The sequence below is a fragment of the Daucus carota genome, chromosome 1 (assembly GCF_001625215.2).
Source record: "Daucus carota subsp. sativus chromosome 1, DH1 v3.0, whole genome shotgun sequence".
Classification (NCBI taxonomy): domain Eukaryota; kingdom Viridiplantae; phylum Streptophyta; class Magnoliopsida; order Apiales; family Apiaceae; genus Daucus; species Daucus carota.
Window position 1 is genome coordinate 28,202,126 of NC_030381.2, and position 15,907 is coordinate 28,218,032.

The 15,907-nt window shown below is 33.1% G+C and overlaps 2 protein-coding genes across 4 annotated transcripts; both read right to left on the bottom strand.

Moving 5' to 3' along the window:
• Positions 1-2,800: 2,800 nt before the first annotated feature.
• On the bottom strand, positions 2,801-9,640 carry LOC108211072 (uncharacterized). 3 transcript variants are annotated; one of them, XM_017382583.2, is made up of 10 exons: positions 9,341-9,640; positions 8,960-9,014; positions 8,845-8,880; positions 8,729-8,773; positions 7,222-7,305; positions 6,982-7,047; positions 6,741-6,779; positions 4,532-4,631; positions 3,382-3,532; positions 2,801-3,174 (listed from the first exon to the last, which is right to left on the bottom strand). In XM_017382583.2, the coding sequence occupies exons 1-10, from the start codon at positions 9,514-9,516 to the stop codon at positions 3,156-3,158; spliced, it is 771 nt and encodes a 256-aa protein (XP_017238072.1). In that variant the 5' UTR covers positions 9,517-9,640; the 3' UTR covers positions 2,801-3,155. The 3 variants fall into 3 exon arrangements, with proteins under 3 accessions (XP_017238072.1, XP_063934900.1, XP_017238055.1); XM_064078830.1 differs by having other exon boundaries at positions 3,162-3,300; positions 8,729-8,764; XM_017382566.2 differs by having other exon boundaries at positions 3,162-3,300.
• A 948-nt stretch (positions 9,641-10,588) lies between these two features.
• LOC108214691 (DUF724 domain-containing protein 6) lies at positions 10,589-14,698 on the bottom strand. Its single transcript, XM_017386844.2, has 9 exons — positions 14,161-14,698; positions 13,492-13,905; positions 13,290-13,389; positions 13,087-13,208; positions 12,472-12,556; positions 12,008-12,340; positions 11,783-11,923; positions 11,552-11,674; positions 10,589-11,444 (listed from the first exon to the last, which is right to left on the bottom strand). The coding sequence occupies exons 1-9, from the start codon at positions 14,581-14,583 to the stop codon at positions 10,819-10,821; spliced, it is 2,367 nt and encodes a 788-aa protein (XP_017242333.1). The 5' UTR covers positions 14,584-14,698; the 3' UTR covers positions 10,589-10,818.
• Positions 14,699-15,907: the final 1,209 nt, after the last annotated feature.

Genomic DNA, 15,907 nt, shown 5'->3' on the forward strand with positions numbered 1-15,907 from the left:
GAGAATTTAGTAGTTTTTGAGGGAGTGGAGATTTTATTTCTTTTTTCATGGAGAAAATATAGCGTATTTTTTGTAAATGTGGCATTATTTGGATTCTGGGATCTATGTTAACTTCTGACTTTAGATGTCCGTGTGTATCTTGTTTGTCCTTTCGATTTTAATAAAGAGCCGTAAAAATGTTAATATATATTTTGATCAATATCAGATTATTATATTTACTAATTAATGTTATAATTATATATTTTTAGTATGAAATAGGATGACAATAATGTATGAACTCCTGCATATTCACATCAATTAAGATGAATATCAAATCTATATTTAAATTTATTAAAATTCGCTAAAAATGTTAGTAAAATTTATGATAAATAATAACAATTAGGATATTATGTATTTTCTGGGATTTTGAAATATCATGATTAGAAAAGAAAAACAAATGTTTGGAGATAAAATAATAGAGTTTGTTGTGAGATTTTTCGCATTTTAAAAAAAATGATCATTATCTTTCTAATCCTTATTTTCATCGTCACATTATTAAAATAAGTCTTTAACAATTATCCTTGCTCAGCACAGAATATTTAATTTATCATCATTCTTTTGAATTTTGTGTCTTTTATCGTTAATTTTGTGCTACTAATTTCCCATATTGTTGATTTCAAAATATTATATATGGCATTGAATTTTTATTACACTCACAAATTTTTTTAAGACTAGATTCCTTTGACTTATAAATATACTCTCATATTATTTTATTTTCGCTTCTAAATTTTTATAAAAGCTTTCTATTGATATGAAATATTTCAGGAGTGTGCAAAGTATACAAATAATCTATTTATAGCACCAAATTATTCTTTAGCATTGGTGTATGTATTAGTTACATTAATTGTAAATTTTATAGCTATAAAATTTGTGATATATGATATGTCTAATTAAAAGATCGGAATAGATGATATAATAAAAGATATTAAGAGATAATGTGAGATGATTTCCAGGATGATAGAAAGGGAATTTGATAGTAGGTTTGTAATTCTAATTAGTACTATTGTACAGAACAATACATGAATTTCTGTATTGATAAATTCATCCGAATCAAAGTATTTCACTAATCCCACCTTGTCTTTGTTTTCTTGTCTCCCTTTAAATTAGTCTTTCTAAAATTCATTACCTACTTCTCTTTTTTCAAATAATGACAATTGCGTATGAACATTTTCTTATTCGATTTCATGTAAACAACTATTCTAGTTGAGCTCTTAGAAAAAAGAACATAGTCTCAAGTCTCAACTATCAAGAGACATGTACGTCTGTTGCTATAATGACCATAATAAGAATCATTTTCTTGTTGCATCTTCTTGACCTTTATATTAGATGGATATTTTTTGAGATGGATGTTATTTATATAAGATTTACACATGGTATGATACGAAAAACTCCAACTAAAATTTGTATGTTAAGACGCTCTCAGCATGGATTGAGGTAATCCTGTATAGAGTGGGATGATAAATTTCGTTGTACACTTGTCTAACTTCTCTTTTACACAAAATCGATATAATGCATCTATGTTCTTTCATAAGACACAAGCTGGTATACACTTTCTCTTAGTTTATGTTTTACACAAAATCGATATAATGCATCTCTGTTTTTTCATAAGACACAAGCTGGTATACACTTTCTCTTAATTTATGTTAATGATATCATCATCATTGGTAATGACATCGTGCTAATATCAAAACTTAAATATACGTTTAATAGCACTTTTCAAATGAAAGATTTTGAATTTTTTTAATATCTTTGCGGTATATGAGTTCATTCTCGAGTGAGTTGGCTATTTTAAAAAAGACTTCTTTTATGAACTTTTAATATTAAATAAATGAATTGGAGTTTTTGCCTAATCCTTAATCCTTACTTATATAAGGCCAGTTTCTCGTATGTCGTCTAATCTCTCACACGTTGTCATTTGCAGATTCATCTTAATGCAATAAAACGTAATATTCGATATTTGATTGAATCATATAGCAATCTGATATTTAATTGAATCGTATTAATGCTGATTGTGCTGGATGTCTGATACTATAAAATCTACAACCTGATGGCGTACACTTTTTGAAGATGCCTTCATCTCTTGGAAGAGTAAAAAAACAATATCATGTTCCTGCATCTTTCCCAAAGGCTAAATATAGAACTATGAATTTCTCAAATTAATCATACTCTATTCCATGCTGATAATAAAATTGTCAATCAAATCACTACAAATCCACTATATCATGAACACACAAAATACATCGAATTTAATTATCATTATACTAGAGATGTATTTACTTGTGTTATCAAACTTCCTTGTGTTAACACTAAGCTTCGAACTGCTGATGATATTATAGACTCTTTTACGCACCAAACAAAGACACAAGTTTCTTAGTGACAAACTGATGCTACTTGATTTTACTTGCATGAATTCGAGGGGATGTTAATATCTTTAGCACTAGTGCATAGTGTACATCAGTTATAAATTTGATAGCTAAAACCTTTGATATCAGATATGTTACAACCAACTTTATAAGCCTAATTAGAGGTTGGTAACAGGTGATATGATAGAATGATATCAAGGGATAACATAGTCAGATTTTCAGGCTAATATAAAGCGATTTGATAGCTATAATTAGCTTTATTGTACCTATAAATACATTTACCCCAAGTTACCCCAAGATTGAGTGATCAGTCGTGATGACTTGAGGCAGGTTCAAAAGGAGCAACTATCTAGGGTTTTTACTAGTTATTAACATACATGTATTTACCCTGATGAGCGAGAGCTGTATGCATGATAAGCTCATTCAGAAATAAAGCATTTTCTTATATATTTGTCATAGAAGGTTGTAAGTTACCAACTCTCCCTGTATTTTTAGCCATTAGGACTTTAGCACTACATGTTTTTGTTCAGATTGAAGAGTAAATCAGTAGGAGCACATATTTGGGGCAATATTCAACCTTTTTGTAGCACCACACCGAGAGACAGGTCCTGGCGAAGGACGGGAAGTCACGAACAAGCGGGAATCAACATGTTCCAATTTTTCGTGGGTTCGAACTGGAGACATCTCTTCAACCAGAATTTGTTGGCACGGCAGATATTTAAGACTTCCAACACCTTATGGTGTGAGGAGGGTCTATCTGAACTTCCTCACCCTGCACAGGTATGTTTGTCATTTGATCTAACAAAGAAGTTGCACGTAAAAATTCGACTCTCATATTTGATGTGCTGCTATCCGTGGTTTATATTTAAGAGAGAGAAGAATGCCATATCGTAACATGCTGAATCAATAGAAAAATAATGAGCTGTCTAACAAAAAACCTAATTGCTATTGACTATCAACCCTTTGCAAAATTTCTTACCTTTCCATGGCATTACTGCTGCGCAACACAGCAAGGCGAGCTAGTTGACGAATTGTAGAAAAGTTCTGTTGAAGCATTGCCTCCTTGTCAAATATAGCATCTGACAGAACAACTGATGATGCACCCTGGGTGATGTATGTTTCAATATGATCTGCACCGATATATAAACAATTAAATCTGAAGATATGTATGAGGTACGTGATGATCTGTATATAATGATACAGACAGTTTAATTACAAGCGTTGAAGAATAAAGAGAAAGAAGTAAGGATATCTTTTATCAGTAAATGCAGTTTTCATTGTTATGACAACGGAAGTATGTAGGCTACTGTCTCAAGTCCATAAAATCCACATCAATAAAAACCCTGATCAAGGTAGCAATAACAGCATACAGAATTACAAACTGTATAACAAGACATTCTTTAAATCCCTGAAGGCGCCCCCATAGAATATGCATAAATTGATATGGTCAATGACTTAGTGGCCAAATAGGGTGGATTAGAAGTGCAGAGAGAGGCATGTAGACACCATGAAGGAGGTAAATATCTTCTGTTCTACATTTTTTGCAGGACCTAATGAGTAGAGGAATTTATTTCCAGTAAAATAATCATCCAAATTTGTTTTCTATGATTCATAGACTATAACTGAGGTAATATTACACTAACTTTGATCCATTTAACTTGAAAATCCAATATTCAGTCTGACATTTAAGCCATTATTTAAGTCAGCTGCTTAGAAGTATTTAGGCTGCACATAGACAAAGATATATTCAAAAAAGCTATAATGATATATTTGTTCCCAAGAAAACAAGTACACATACCAATTAGCGACTTAGACCAAACAAGAGGACCAAACATATTGTCATGGAGAAAGGAAGAACTGTAGAAAGTGCAAAACTAAGGAGGAAATCCAAATATAGGTAGTACATAACTAAGGAGGAATTCTGACATCTCTTAAACTAGTCAAAGCATAATCTCATATCCAATATGCAGACATTATTTATTTATTTATTTATTTATTTTTCTAAATCAATATGCAGACATTAGGAAATCATTATTTAGCAAAACTCTTCTAAACATAATTAAACTAAAGAGTGCAGACATGTACATTACAAGATGCAAACCAGTTAATTTAAAGTTCAGGAAACTAACCTATTGCTATTCCTTGAGATGCAACCATTGGAATATGGGAGAAAGGCTTTTGTAGTGCCTTGATATAGCAAATCCCACCTAATGCTGAAACAGGATAAACCTATCTTACCAAAAGAAACAAAAGAGCGATAAGTGCAGCATCGGAAATTTCTGCTTTACATTACTTTTGGATAGCAAGTGTAATAGCATACGAAATAGGTATTGCGATTAATAGCATATTATTGTAACAAATTTTATAAAAATATGTTGGATTACATTATAGCACAAGGCACAGGGCATTATTTTAGTTAAAGAATGCAGCAGCGGTGAGGAAATAGTATCTAGCAGCAACGAGTTGCATACCACTCAATGAATCAACAAACCAAAAGAAACACAGAACATACTGTAATTAAAACATGAATACTCAAAAGTTTACAATCTAACATAGATTTAACAACAGATTTCCTACTGATAACTAGTCTTATACAAATTGGTAAATTATAATCAGCTCTTGCTATTTCAATTTTCTCTTGTTTCTGCTTGCTTTCTGAACTGCCTGCTGTTATTATTTTATGCATGTTGTTCCCTGTAATTAGTACCATACTGCTGCTCTACCTTTTGATGGAGTTACTTTACCTTTTTATTAATTTATGTCTGAACTCTGAACTATTGTGTTGTCCTGATATGAAATCAGATCCAATGTTCCTCAGACTTGGCTAGAAGTGTCCGACATGGATACGTGTCCATGTATTGGACTCGGTAAGATTTTGAAAAATGTATATGTTTTTGGCCTAAAATAAGTGTCCGAGTCCAAGTGTCAAGTGTCCGACATGGGTACTTCGAGGCACAATGAAGAGTCCGAGTAAAATAGATCAGATCTACTTCTATATGATATATTATATAATCATCTATAGAAGTATCCCCTTTTAATTGTCCTATATAACTGGTATGCGATAGTACAATCTGTAAATGAGTTTATTATAGTTATATATATTAAAAATATACATATATTCACGTTTTCTTTCAGAATTTACCATTTCTAGTTAATATATTGAGGCACAGACATGGTGCATGAGAGCACACCAAATTTTTCTTTTTCAAATTTGCAACTGTATCAAATTGTAAGTCATGAAATTACAATGTATTCAGATTTATAGTCTGGAGATGATATATAATATATCATGAAAAACAAGACAGCCAAACATCCTTTACAGTATTCCTAAATTAATTACACAGGTCAGAACTTGTAAATTGATAATACTTCTATAAATCACAATAATTGTCAAAAAGATCCAACAACAAATCCTGACTCGGAATTATAGTAAAAACCTAACATAGAAAAGTAGAATATCTTTCTTGCTTTGTGGTTTGTGTTCCCCCTCAGCGGTACAGAATATTTTCAAATTTTAAAAAAATATATATTTTTTATTGGCACCTCGTTTTTACAATTCAAAGGACTTGCAAACGCATAAAGGCTTACATAATTTAGTAAAAGGAAGCATAAACTAATGGACCGATTGGCTGCCTGTTTCAGTAACACCTTAAAAGAACATAGCAGCCAAAAGTTACATCTGATGTTAAAAGCTTAATATTGTATACAAATCTCCATGGGGTAAATTTTATTTAGTAACGGATTTCAATTGGACATTTTATACAGCTAGCTGAGTGTGTACCTAATGATGCTGAATTTCGTTCAGGATGCAACAGAAAAATATAAATAAATATATTCATAGGATGGATTCTCCTACCAAAAAATATCTATATAGAAACATAAAATTCTATATTATTTTTGGTCACCATTTGATGTCTTCGCTGTTCCACTTAATAAACATGTTATGCAAGCATTTAACACTCCTTAAATGAAGTTACAGGGTTAAATAGTAATTAAACATATAGTAACACATCCAACGTTTGTTTGTGGACTTCCCTTCATTAAACTTTTGAACCAATTGATTGCTTGATTACAAATTGACTTGTACTCGGTGGGCAAAGATCTTAATATTATTTGCTACAATTTTTCTATAACCACAAGCTTCTTTTTTACAAGGAAACCTATCATGCTGCAAAGTGTTGATAACTGGTGTTCTACTTCTAAAGATGACTGGGTGACATCAAACAAAATTAATCAAGAAGAGTGAGAAAGGGATAAATTCATTAGAATGATTATGTAATTAAACATAAATTATGAAGGAAAATATCTCTAAAACGCTAAAAAGAAGTTTCGTCTCACCTTAACAATTTTAGCACCAAAATTATGAGCATAATATATCTGCAATGTTGAAGAGATGTAAGTTGAATCTGAGGAAAAGGACAACAAGTTCAAAAATTTACTAGTGGCCAAAACATACAAAGCAAATCTAATCTTTCGGACTCATGAAAGATGATTTAAATAAGAAAATAAAAAAGAACATTGTCCAGTCAATCTATTAAAAAATCCAAAGGAGAGGGCACCATGGTAGCTAGATACTTACTTCCGTTGGCGTCATTACTCCAGGAATGTATAGAGCTTCACCTTCATGGACATAATCCAAAATCTCCTGCAGATGCCTAACCACAGTAAGCACCACAAAATTTTGAAATACACGCACACACAACTGGGACAGCCACATTCTGTGACATAATGTAGCCAATCTTAAATTATGACTGGTTGTAGCGATCAATTTTTGTCATTTTTGTCATGAAAACAGTAACAATATTCAGTTAGAAGTTACCTTTACAGTTGCAGGACTCATGAGAAATTTTGCACCAGCATGTATGGCACCTTTTGCATCTTTTAAACTTAAGACTGTCCCAGCCTACAGCATACTATGGTGTCATAAATTATGATATGTTAAACACTTGAACTTTTCATAGTAATCACTACTTGACTTAATAGATGAACATTCAACTATCCAAAAACAGGTAGTAAACAAGTTATTATGGATGTCAATATAAAGACTGAACGAACAAATTTAAGAGACTTAATACACATAGTCTTGTATTCCGCTTCCTTCACTAAATCGACAAAAGGAATGCAAATCAACATCAATTGCCTCATATTGTGTTCCATTAGTGGTCAAGTTCATGTTTGCAACATTCTAAGATATAAACTCTCTTTTTCCCTCTCATTTCTTTATACTTTTTTTCAACTGCTTGACACGCATTTCAAGGTGCATATAAAGTATAGGTTCACAACTTTTTTTAAAAATTTTCTTTTTCTGAATAAAATTTAAACATTAAACTTTTATTCTGAAATAAAAAATTTAAAATAATTTATCAAACTATATTTTATGAGAGGCTTAAAGTGCGTGTCAAGCCCCCGTCCCCCAATGTAAACAATCGAGAGGGACGGAGGGAGTAATTGTAGATATATAACACATTTCCCTAGGTACTTGACATAACTTTTTTAAGAATAAGGACGAGTTAATTGCAAAACACATCCTTTTGGCTCGAACCAACTGCACCTTATTACTTAGACTCTACATGTTCTACCTTCGACCTATTTATGTCTATTTTGACCTAGTGCCATGTAAAAGTAAAAGGGTAAAATAAAATTAAGAAACTCTAACATGTCATTTTAGTTAATTTTCAAGTTTGTTTTACCTTTCTAATTTACACGGTGATCAATCAAACTTGACAAAAACGGTTCAAAAGGGTTTTCTGATGCCAAAACATGTTAAGAAATGCATTGTGCCATTATCTAAAATTTAGGTAACAAATTGCAGTTGATCTGAACCAAAGATATGCGTTTTGCAATTAACTGAACAAGGACTCATGGTCATTTTAAATTTAAGAATTATACGAAATCGTTGTATAAAATGTTGTTTAGTGACTAAAATATGTTGGGGATAAAAATACGGGATTGAACTTCTTATGCAAAGCACACAAACAAAAATATATGACGCCGAAAGCCCACGTCCCAACTTCTATTATTAATCAAAACCGTTATCAATAATACAATCAATAAAACTTGGATACTTAAGCCTAACAATACTCAAGCATCCGCTCACTAGCGATACCTAAGTCTACATCTTGAGCACACCTATCAAACACAATATGTCTATGTATATATATAGCCATCTCAGCCTTAGTTAAATCAGAACCGATTCTAAAATACCTAATCAGAATCCTAATCCAATTCTGATTTCTAACTCAAATCAGAATCCAATTCCTACTGGGTATATACCCAACAAAAAAAACACAAATTGATCTAAAGTGAAGAGAGAGAAAGACGTGTACCCCGATAGTCTTTGTCGGATATTGCTGCACCAAGTGCTCCAAAACCTGTATACGAATACTTTACAATGCAAAGAGGTGAATGGAAACCGCAAGCAAAGACATAATTCATAACAAACCTCAAGAAAACCCGGCGTTGGTACAACAATCTCCAGCTACCATAATCACAAGCGAATCGATCAGTACATGCATAACTCAAGTACAAAAGTGGAAACTCAGGTAAACAATACATACAACTGAAATGCCAGCGTCGAGTGCAGCACACGCAGCATCAACAGCAAGCTCAGCACTAAACAATACCACAACAACATAATAACAATAAATTATTATCAACATCATAATAATTATAATTTGTACTCCCTCTTATTTCTTTATACTGCTCGACACGCATTTTAATGGGCATTTAAAACATAGTTGTATAATTTATTATTGAATTTTTTCTTTTCTGTATAAAAATATAAATATTAAATTTTTATTTAGAAAAAAAAAAGTTAAAAATGATTTATCAAACTACGTTTTATAAGAGTATTAAAATGCGTGCCGAACCCCGTTCCTCAACGTAAACAAATGAGGAGGACGGAGGGAGTATTATTAAAGGGAAGAGGTAAGGGGTACCTGGTGGCACGAAGACAAGCGATAACGCCGGAAGATGTGATATGAGTAAGGGTTTGGTGGGAATTGTGGTTACATTTACAATAATAACTCCGGCGAGGAGGACAAGGACAACTGCTGGGAGCAGGAGGAGGTGATAATGAGGAGAGACACGCATACCCAGCAAGCGTGACAGCCATCTTCGTCTAACTTCCGGCTATGTCACAGTCACACCCTATCCTCCCTTCAAGAGAGCGGGGTTAATAATTTTTTTTTTAAATCCCGAACGAAACAGAAAAAATGGATCCGTCCGTTGTAATTTGTTACTCCCTCATTCTCAATTTATAAACTTTTGCTTTTTCAAGAGTCAAAATTATTAGAAAATATTTATTTGTTGTTTTACAAAATAAAAAGTTACATATTAAAATAGATTTGATTTATGTTTTAATAATATCTTTTTAATTTTTTCAATTATATAATATCTACAAATTTCAGTGAAAATATAATCAATTTGAATAGTCAAAGGTCAAGAGAGACTTATATTTTGAGACGGATGGAGTACTATATAAAAGAAATTGAGAAAATGGAATAAGCAGTAATTTTTTTTTGTAATTGGTCATGGTTTGTTTGAACATGTTTTCGATATTTTATATTTATTTTCAGAATTTTTGCTAATGAAATTAAAATTTCATGAAAAACACTTCCTAATCAAAATACTTATATAAAATAAATAGTTATTAGAATATTTATGTAAATAAATTTTTATAAATGAAGTCATTTAAATTATTTCAATATTCTTTACTAACAATAATAAGATTAGATATACATACTAAAATGCCCCTGTCCCAACAATAATCACTATTTATATATAAATAAATTTTTTGATCCCAAACATATCTCTATCTCTTTAATAATTTGATACTTTGCAGAAAATCTCTTAAAAATTTTGCAGTTCCTGCCACATCCACTTCTTTGATTCTTTAACATTTGTATTAATCTTTCTAGGTTATAATTTTCATTTTATTGTAGTGCCAATTTATTAGTAATGGTATCCTAATTTTTTTTTCTCAAATAACAACTTTATAATGTTATTGGTTTATGTACAGGTCTTATTGTATAAAATATAGTAGCAACTAATTGTTTGGAATACCTTTCATTTCATATTTAATTGTTCGGATTAATGAAAGTGTTTTTATTTTGTGGCAAAAAAAAAAATAATTTGAAAACAATTTCTGGCCAAATTAGCATTTTCCAAAAGTTAAAAGTACCCGGTTACTTCACATCATGTAAATCGAGCTAATATGCACTGGAAGCTAAGTTCCCCAGTGACCATTTGCACTTTGGTCATACATACCAAGCAGAAAAACTAGAGCTCAACCGTGGTATTTCCACTTGAGTCCATAACTACACAATAACCAAACTTCTAGCTTCAGCTCTAGGCTCCATTAATCCGCATAATTTTTACAATTTTAAAACGAAATGTCTTTACGGAACATCACCCTTCACAATGAACCAGCAGCGATGCTTTCGAACTCACGTTTGATGCTGCAAACATTTGCCAAAATAGCTTCGTGTTTTGAATGCAGTGTTGAAATCTCATCCTCTTTTATCACCTTCCTATATTGAGCCTCGTTTAGGCTTTCTGATAACTCTTTAATTTTCTGGTTGATTTGGATGATCTCTTCGTCTAGTTCATTTTTCTCAAGCATGTTGTTTGTTATCTTCTCTTCAATCTGTTTGTACTCTGATTCAAGCTTTCGTTCTTCTGCTTTCTTAGACAACAACAGCGTTAAGCGTGCTCGAATGGGCTCAACTTCAAACCCATGTTTCTCTAAGTCAGCTACAGTTTGCAGATAGCTTCTAATGACGCTAACTGGATCAGAGAACTGCAACTTTAAAGTTTTCTCCACCACGTTCGAAAATATAACCATATGGCCTATCGCCAATCCCTCACGAGTCTCTTCTCTATATTTTGACAACAGAGAAAAGTGTGGCTTCTGTTTTGTCTTTCTATATATTTCCATAGACTCGAATGATTTCCAAATTGGCGAGCACTTAACGAATGGGACCTTCTCATTTTTCAAGCTATTGCAGCTTATAATCGCAGAAGGTGTTCCAAGTTCACCACCTTTATTATTGTAAGCAGAAAATTGAAACTCAAAAATTTATAAACATTAAACTTGAAATGTACTTTAATTATTAGTGTTCAAATTTGATATTTTATTATCAACTTACTTGCAATATTATTTTGTAGAGCCAAAAAGTGCGCCATGTCCTTTGTAGCCACTGCAGAACTTTTTTGACTCTGTTTTTCTCCATCAGTTGCAGCAGCAAATTTATCTCCAACAAGTAAAGCTCCTACAGATATAAACAGCAAGTGTTTTCACAGCTAAATAACACAAATCCAAAAGCAAAAATCGAGATCTTTGCTTCTTAAATCAATAGTAGTAATTGAAGATTGCTTACCACTTAGTAGAGGTTGACCATTACTTAAATCACATAAAGGACCATCAGTCAGTAACTCATCTTCGGCGTTATGATTATCTATTTGCTTAGCAACTGTTTCATTCGCCTGATCCTCGGTCACATGTATGCTTGTTGTCACACCTTGATTAATAGACACAATGATATAAGTATCAAGCCATAAATTCTCTGGTATAGCTGTATGTATCATTAACTTCCAGCCCATACCTTGTTGCCGAAACCTTGTCCGCTGCTTCTTAACTATTCTGTCTGCCCTGTTCTTGGTTGAATTCTTGTTTGCTTTAATTTCTTTATATATATCTGAAAGAGATTCATTAGGAAGATTCTCAATTTTTGCATATATTCCTGTTTCGTTTGTCTGGTCCTCGACTTGAGAGATGTTCGTTATTCTGCTTAAGAACTCATTACGCCTATGAAAGTGGTTCAGAACTCTCCTTTCAGCTACAATTAACTTCTTAAACTCCTTACGAGAGAGCAGAAACTGATCTTCATTGGCTTTCTTATCAATTGTCTTAAGCATTACGTTGTCCTTGCCTGCATCTGATTCAGCTTCAGTCGTCAATATAAACGTCAATCACAACAATTTCAGTCGAAAAACTTTTAGTAATGAGCTTATAAGTTTACTTTAAAAAATATCTGCATTGTGTACTTAAATTGATCGCCGTCTTTACCTGTCTGTTCTTCAAGCGACAATTTTCCCAGTCTACCTCTTTTCTTGTTCAGGGATCTCTTGCCTCCATGCAATCCTTCAGTGTTCTAGACATTATGCATAGTTTCATCAGCAACAGTAACAAAGAAGATTGTGCTCATACAGATGATCCTTAACTCATATTTCACCAACCTTTAAAAAGTGAATATATCTATAATAGTAAGAGGCATCTCATACAACACTACCGTTGGTGTCAATTAGGTGGTCTGTGGACTCATAGAAGATAAAATTCATGTGTGTGTGTGTGTGTGTGTGGGGGGGGGGGGGGGGGGGGGGTCGTCTGACGCTCAGCAAGACAGGAAGGTCTGCACCACAAGAAAATCTAAGAGCATTTTATTCATTTTCTTAACTTGTAGATGTTACCGGTTTGAGATGGAGTTTATAATAAGGCTGCTTAACTCTTACATATGAATGTTGTACCAAAGGCCATCTACTTAACAACACTAGTAGGATAATGAAAGATTAGTGCTGCAATGGATAATGCATTCAGAATACTAAAAGCATAGCAGATAAATTAGCTTGAAATTGTATTCTTTCTAACATCAAACCAAAAATTAAGTCCTCAAATAAAACAAACCAATAGATCCCTCATTTGTTTCTTTGGATTTTTCGTGACAGGGATCACTGATGATGCGCCCAGTTCTTCTTTGACAGACGTAATATCTTTATCAACACGAACTGCAGCATCGTTCTTCTTCCCTGTAGCATTTTCCACATCTTTAGTTAGGACAGGATATTATTTAAAGATTCAATTAAGAGTATCTACTAAATCATGCATACTTGTAGTTCCATGATACTTCCCAGAATGTAGTTTTTTTGGAGTACTCTTTCTTATGTTACTTGTGAATCGCTCATTATTGATAGCAAGCAATTTCGTATTCTGCAAAATTTATAATATAATGTTGAGTCGTTGATATTTGAAATCAGAGTATTCATAAATTCATTTGTAAATGATTTATTATGATGGGAAGATGGACAGTACCAGAATTGTTGTAGTCCATTTGCCATCAATCCAATCCAACCGAGGCCTCAAGTTGAAGTGATCGCATTCGATTTCAATTCTAGAATGTGAGACGAGGACAACATACTTTCTATCTTCAACAATTCTCCGAATCACTCCGGTCCACCAACAAGAAAAGTAGCACGCTTCCACTTTGTGAAGCACATCAAAATCTCGTTCCTCCACACGTGGAGGTGCAGGCCGGATGCACCTTGAATCAATAACCTCAGTTCGAAATTCAGCTTTATTCTCCAGTCCTAAGCACCTATACTTCACTAAAAATCTATCATTTCCTTCTACTTGCAACACACTTCCAAGGTGCCATACATTATAGTTTTCCCCTTCGAAAGTTACTTCTACTTCTGTTCCTCTGCTAATCATCTTATGATTTTGGGCCTTCAATTGTACATAAAACAAAAGCATACAAAAGTGAGCCCACATATCTCCCACATGCATGAATCAACACTTACACAAAAACACTAATACAGGAAAGCAAGTGACGAGGAAGTAAAGTACTATTTTTTTTGGGAACCATTAATAGTAAATCCCACGGACCATCCTACTAGACCCAACACCAGGTAAATCGGGCGCACGAGGGCCCCCAATAAATGTACCAAATGTAAGTAATTTCAAGAAAAAATTTACACAAACCTGTTTATTGGGCTTTTCCCATCTGCCATCAACCCAGTCCAAATGAAGCCTAAGATGATTCCTATGCACAATCAACTCATCAGGGGGGTTCTGAAAATAAACCACCAACTTACCCTCTTCAAGAATCTCAATAACTTGACCAGTCCACCACCCATCTTGATGATAAGCATCAACCACATCATGAATCTTGATCATCTCATCTCTGTCAACAGGAGGCAGAGGCCTTAAATCTTGTGCATGCACGGTCTCAGTTAGCCGATTTGAGTCCTTGTCTTCACTCTCCATCAGATCATCATACGCTACTAGATACTTGTTGTTTTCGAGGTTTTCGAGAACTGTCGCCAGGTAGCATGCACCTTTGAAACCTTCATCGTCACTTCTTACTTCTACTCTTGAGCCTGGTTTGAAGTTGTGGTACACCATTTTGGGACTAGGGGCTTGGATTTTTTTGGAGGGGGAAGAGGAGAAGATTAGTGTGGAGTTTTAAAAAGTGTTTTTCTTGGAAATGACATAATGACATGTTTTAGGGAAATGTATTGGAAAAGTGTTGTCTCTTTATGATGGTGCTCCGACATTGATGCATTGATTATACTTCATAGCAAACCGAACCAGAACCGAAAAATCGAATCGTATAAAATCGGTTATGTTCGGTCCTAATTTTTTGAAAATTCGGTCCATTCGGTCTGGATCGAATAGATCGAAATAAAGTTCGAAACGGTCCGGTTCGTGAAAAAATATTTTGGTCCGGACCGAATAGTCCAAGAAATATATAATTTTAATTTATATTTATATTATATATATTTTATATGTTATAATTATAATATCTAATTTGTAAGTTTAATTATATATATTTTTGATGAATCGATGGTAATTACTTAATATTAAAATTTTAAAATAAAATGATGATTATTAGTTTTATTTATAATATAATTTATATTTTTTAAATAATTTCGGTTCTTTTGAACCGGAACGAACCGAAATATTTCGGTTCGGTCCATTACAGAATTTCGGTCCAATTTTGGACCGAACCGACGAATGCTCACCCCTAGATTGGACAGTCGTTCAAGACTCCGTCTCTCTTCTGGTGACCTTAAATCAAAATTTCTCAGATCCTCGATCAATTAATCGCTCCATCCCATTTTATTTATACCACTTTCCTTTTTTATATTGCAAAAAATGAACTTTTTATTTGTAACATCTTTTTAAGATTATTATAACTAAGCATTCATAAACTACACTAATTTAATATCCACTAACTCTCTTTATGAGCAATAATTTCTTAAAATTCGCGTTAGTCAAACAAGTTCAAATAAAATGAGACGGAGGGATATGATATATTAATTATATAAATCTGGACACCCTAAATGTCATCATGAATCTAGGCCATATCATGACTCTTCATCATTTCATCATATGTGGTCATCACAAATGTAGTTCAAATTTTGTATTGGTCGACATTGTTCTTCATTTGGCTTTTCTACTTCCGTTAATAGTGGCTAGATCTTTTGTCAATTGATACATGTAGTAGTGATTTCGACGCATCAACATTCTGTTGTTTTCGAGTCTTATTTGTGACACAACTTTTATAACTTTATACATGTATGTATCCTAGTTTTTCATAAATCATGTATTTGAATACATTGTCAGCGAATCACGAACGAGCGCCCTTCACCTTGACTAATGATATCGCTTTGCAACTCATCAGATTTTGCACGGCGATGAGACCATTCTCTTCGAACAACAGCAA

Excerpts from the sequence above, each read along its gene's own strand:
- LOC108211072 (XM_017382566.2), bottom strand. The coding sequence starts at position 9,516 with ATGGCTGTCACGCTTGCTGGGTATGCGTGTCTCTCCTCATTATCACCT. Across the intron at positions 8,774-8,844 it reads CAACGCCGGGTTTTCTTGAG|GTTTTGGAGCACTTGGTGCA; the intron begins GTTTGTTATGAA and ends ATTCGTATACAG. Across the intron at positions 4,632-6,740 it reads TTGGTGCTAAAATTGTTAAG|GTTTATCCTGTTTCAGCATT; the intron begins GTGAGACGAAAC and ends TTGGTAAGATAG.
- LOC108214691 (XM_017386844.2), bottom strand. The coding sequence starts at position 14,583 with ATGGTGTACCACAACTTCAAACCAGGCTCAAGAGTAGAAGTAAGAAGT. Across the intron at positions 13,390-13,491 it reads AATGGACTACAACAATTCTG|AATACGAAATTGCTTGCTAT; the intron begins GTACTGTCCATC and ends TAAATTTTGCAG. Across the intron at positions 11,675-11,782 it reads TGGTCAACCTCTACTAAGTG|GAGCTTTACTTGTTGGAGAT; the intron begins GTAAGCAATCTT and ends TTATATCTGTAG.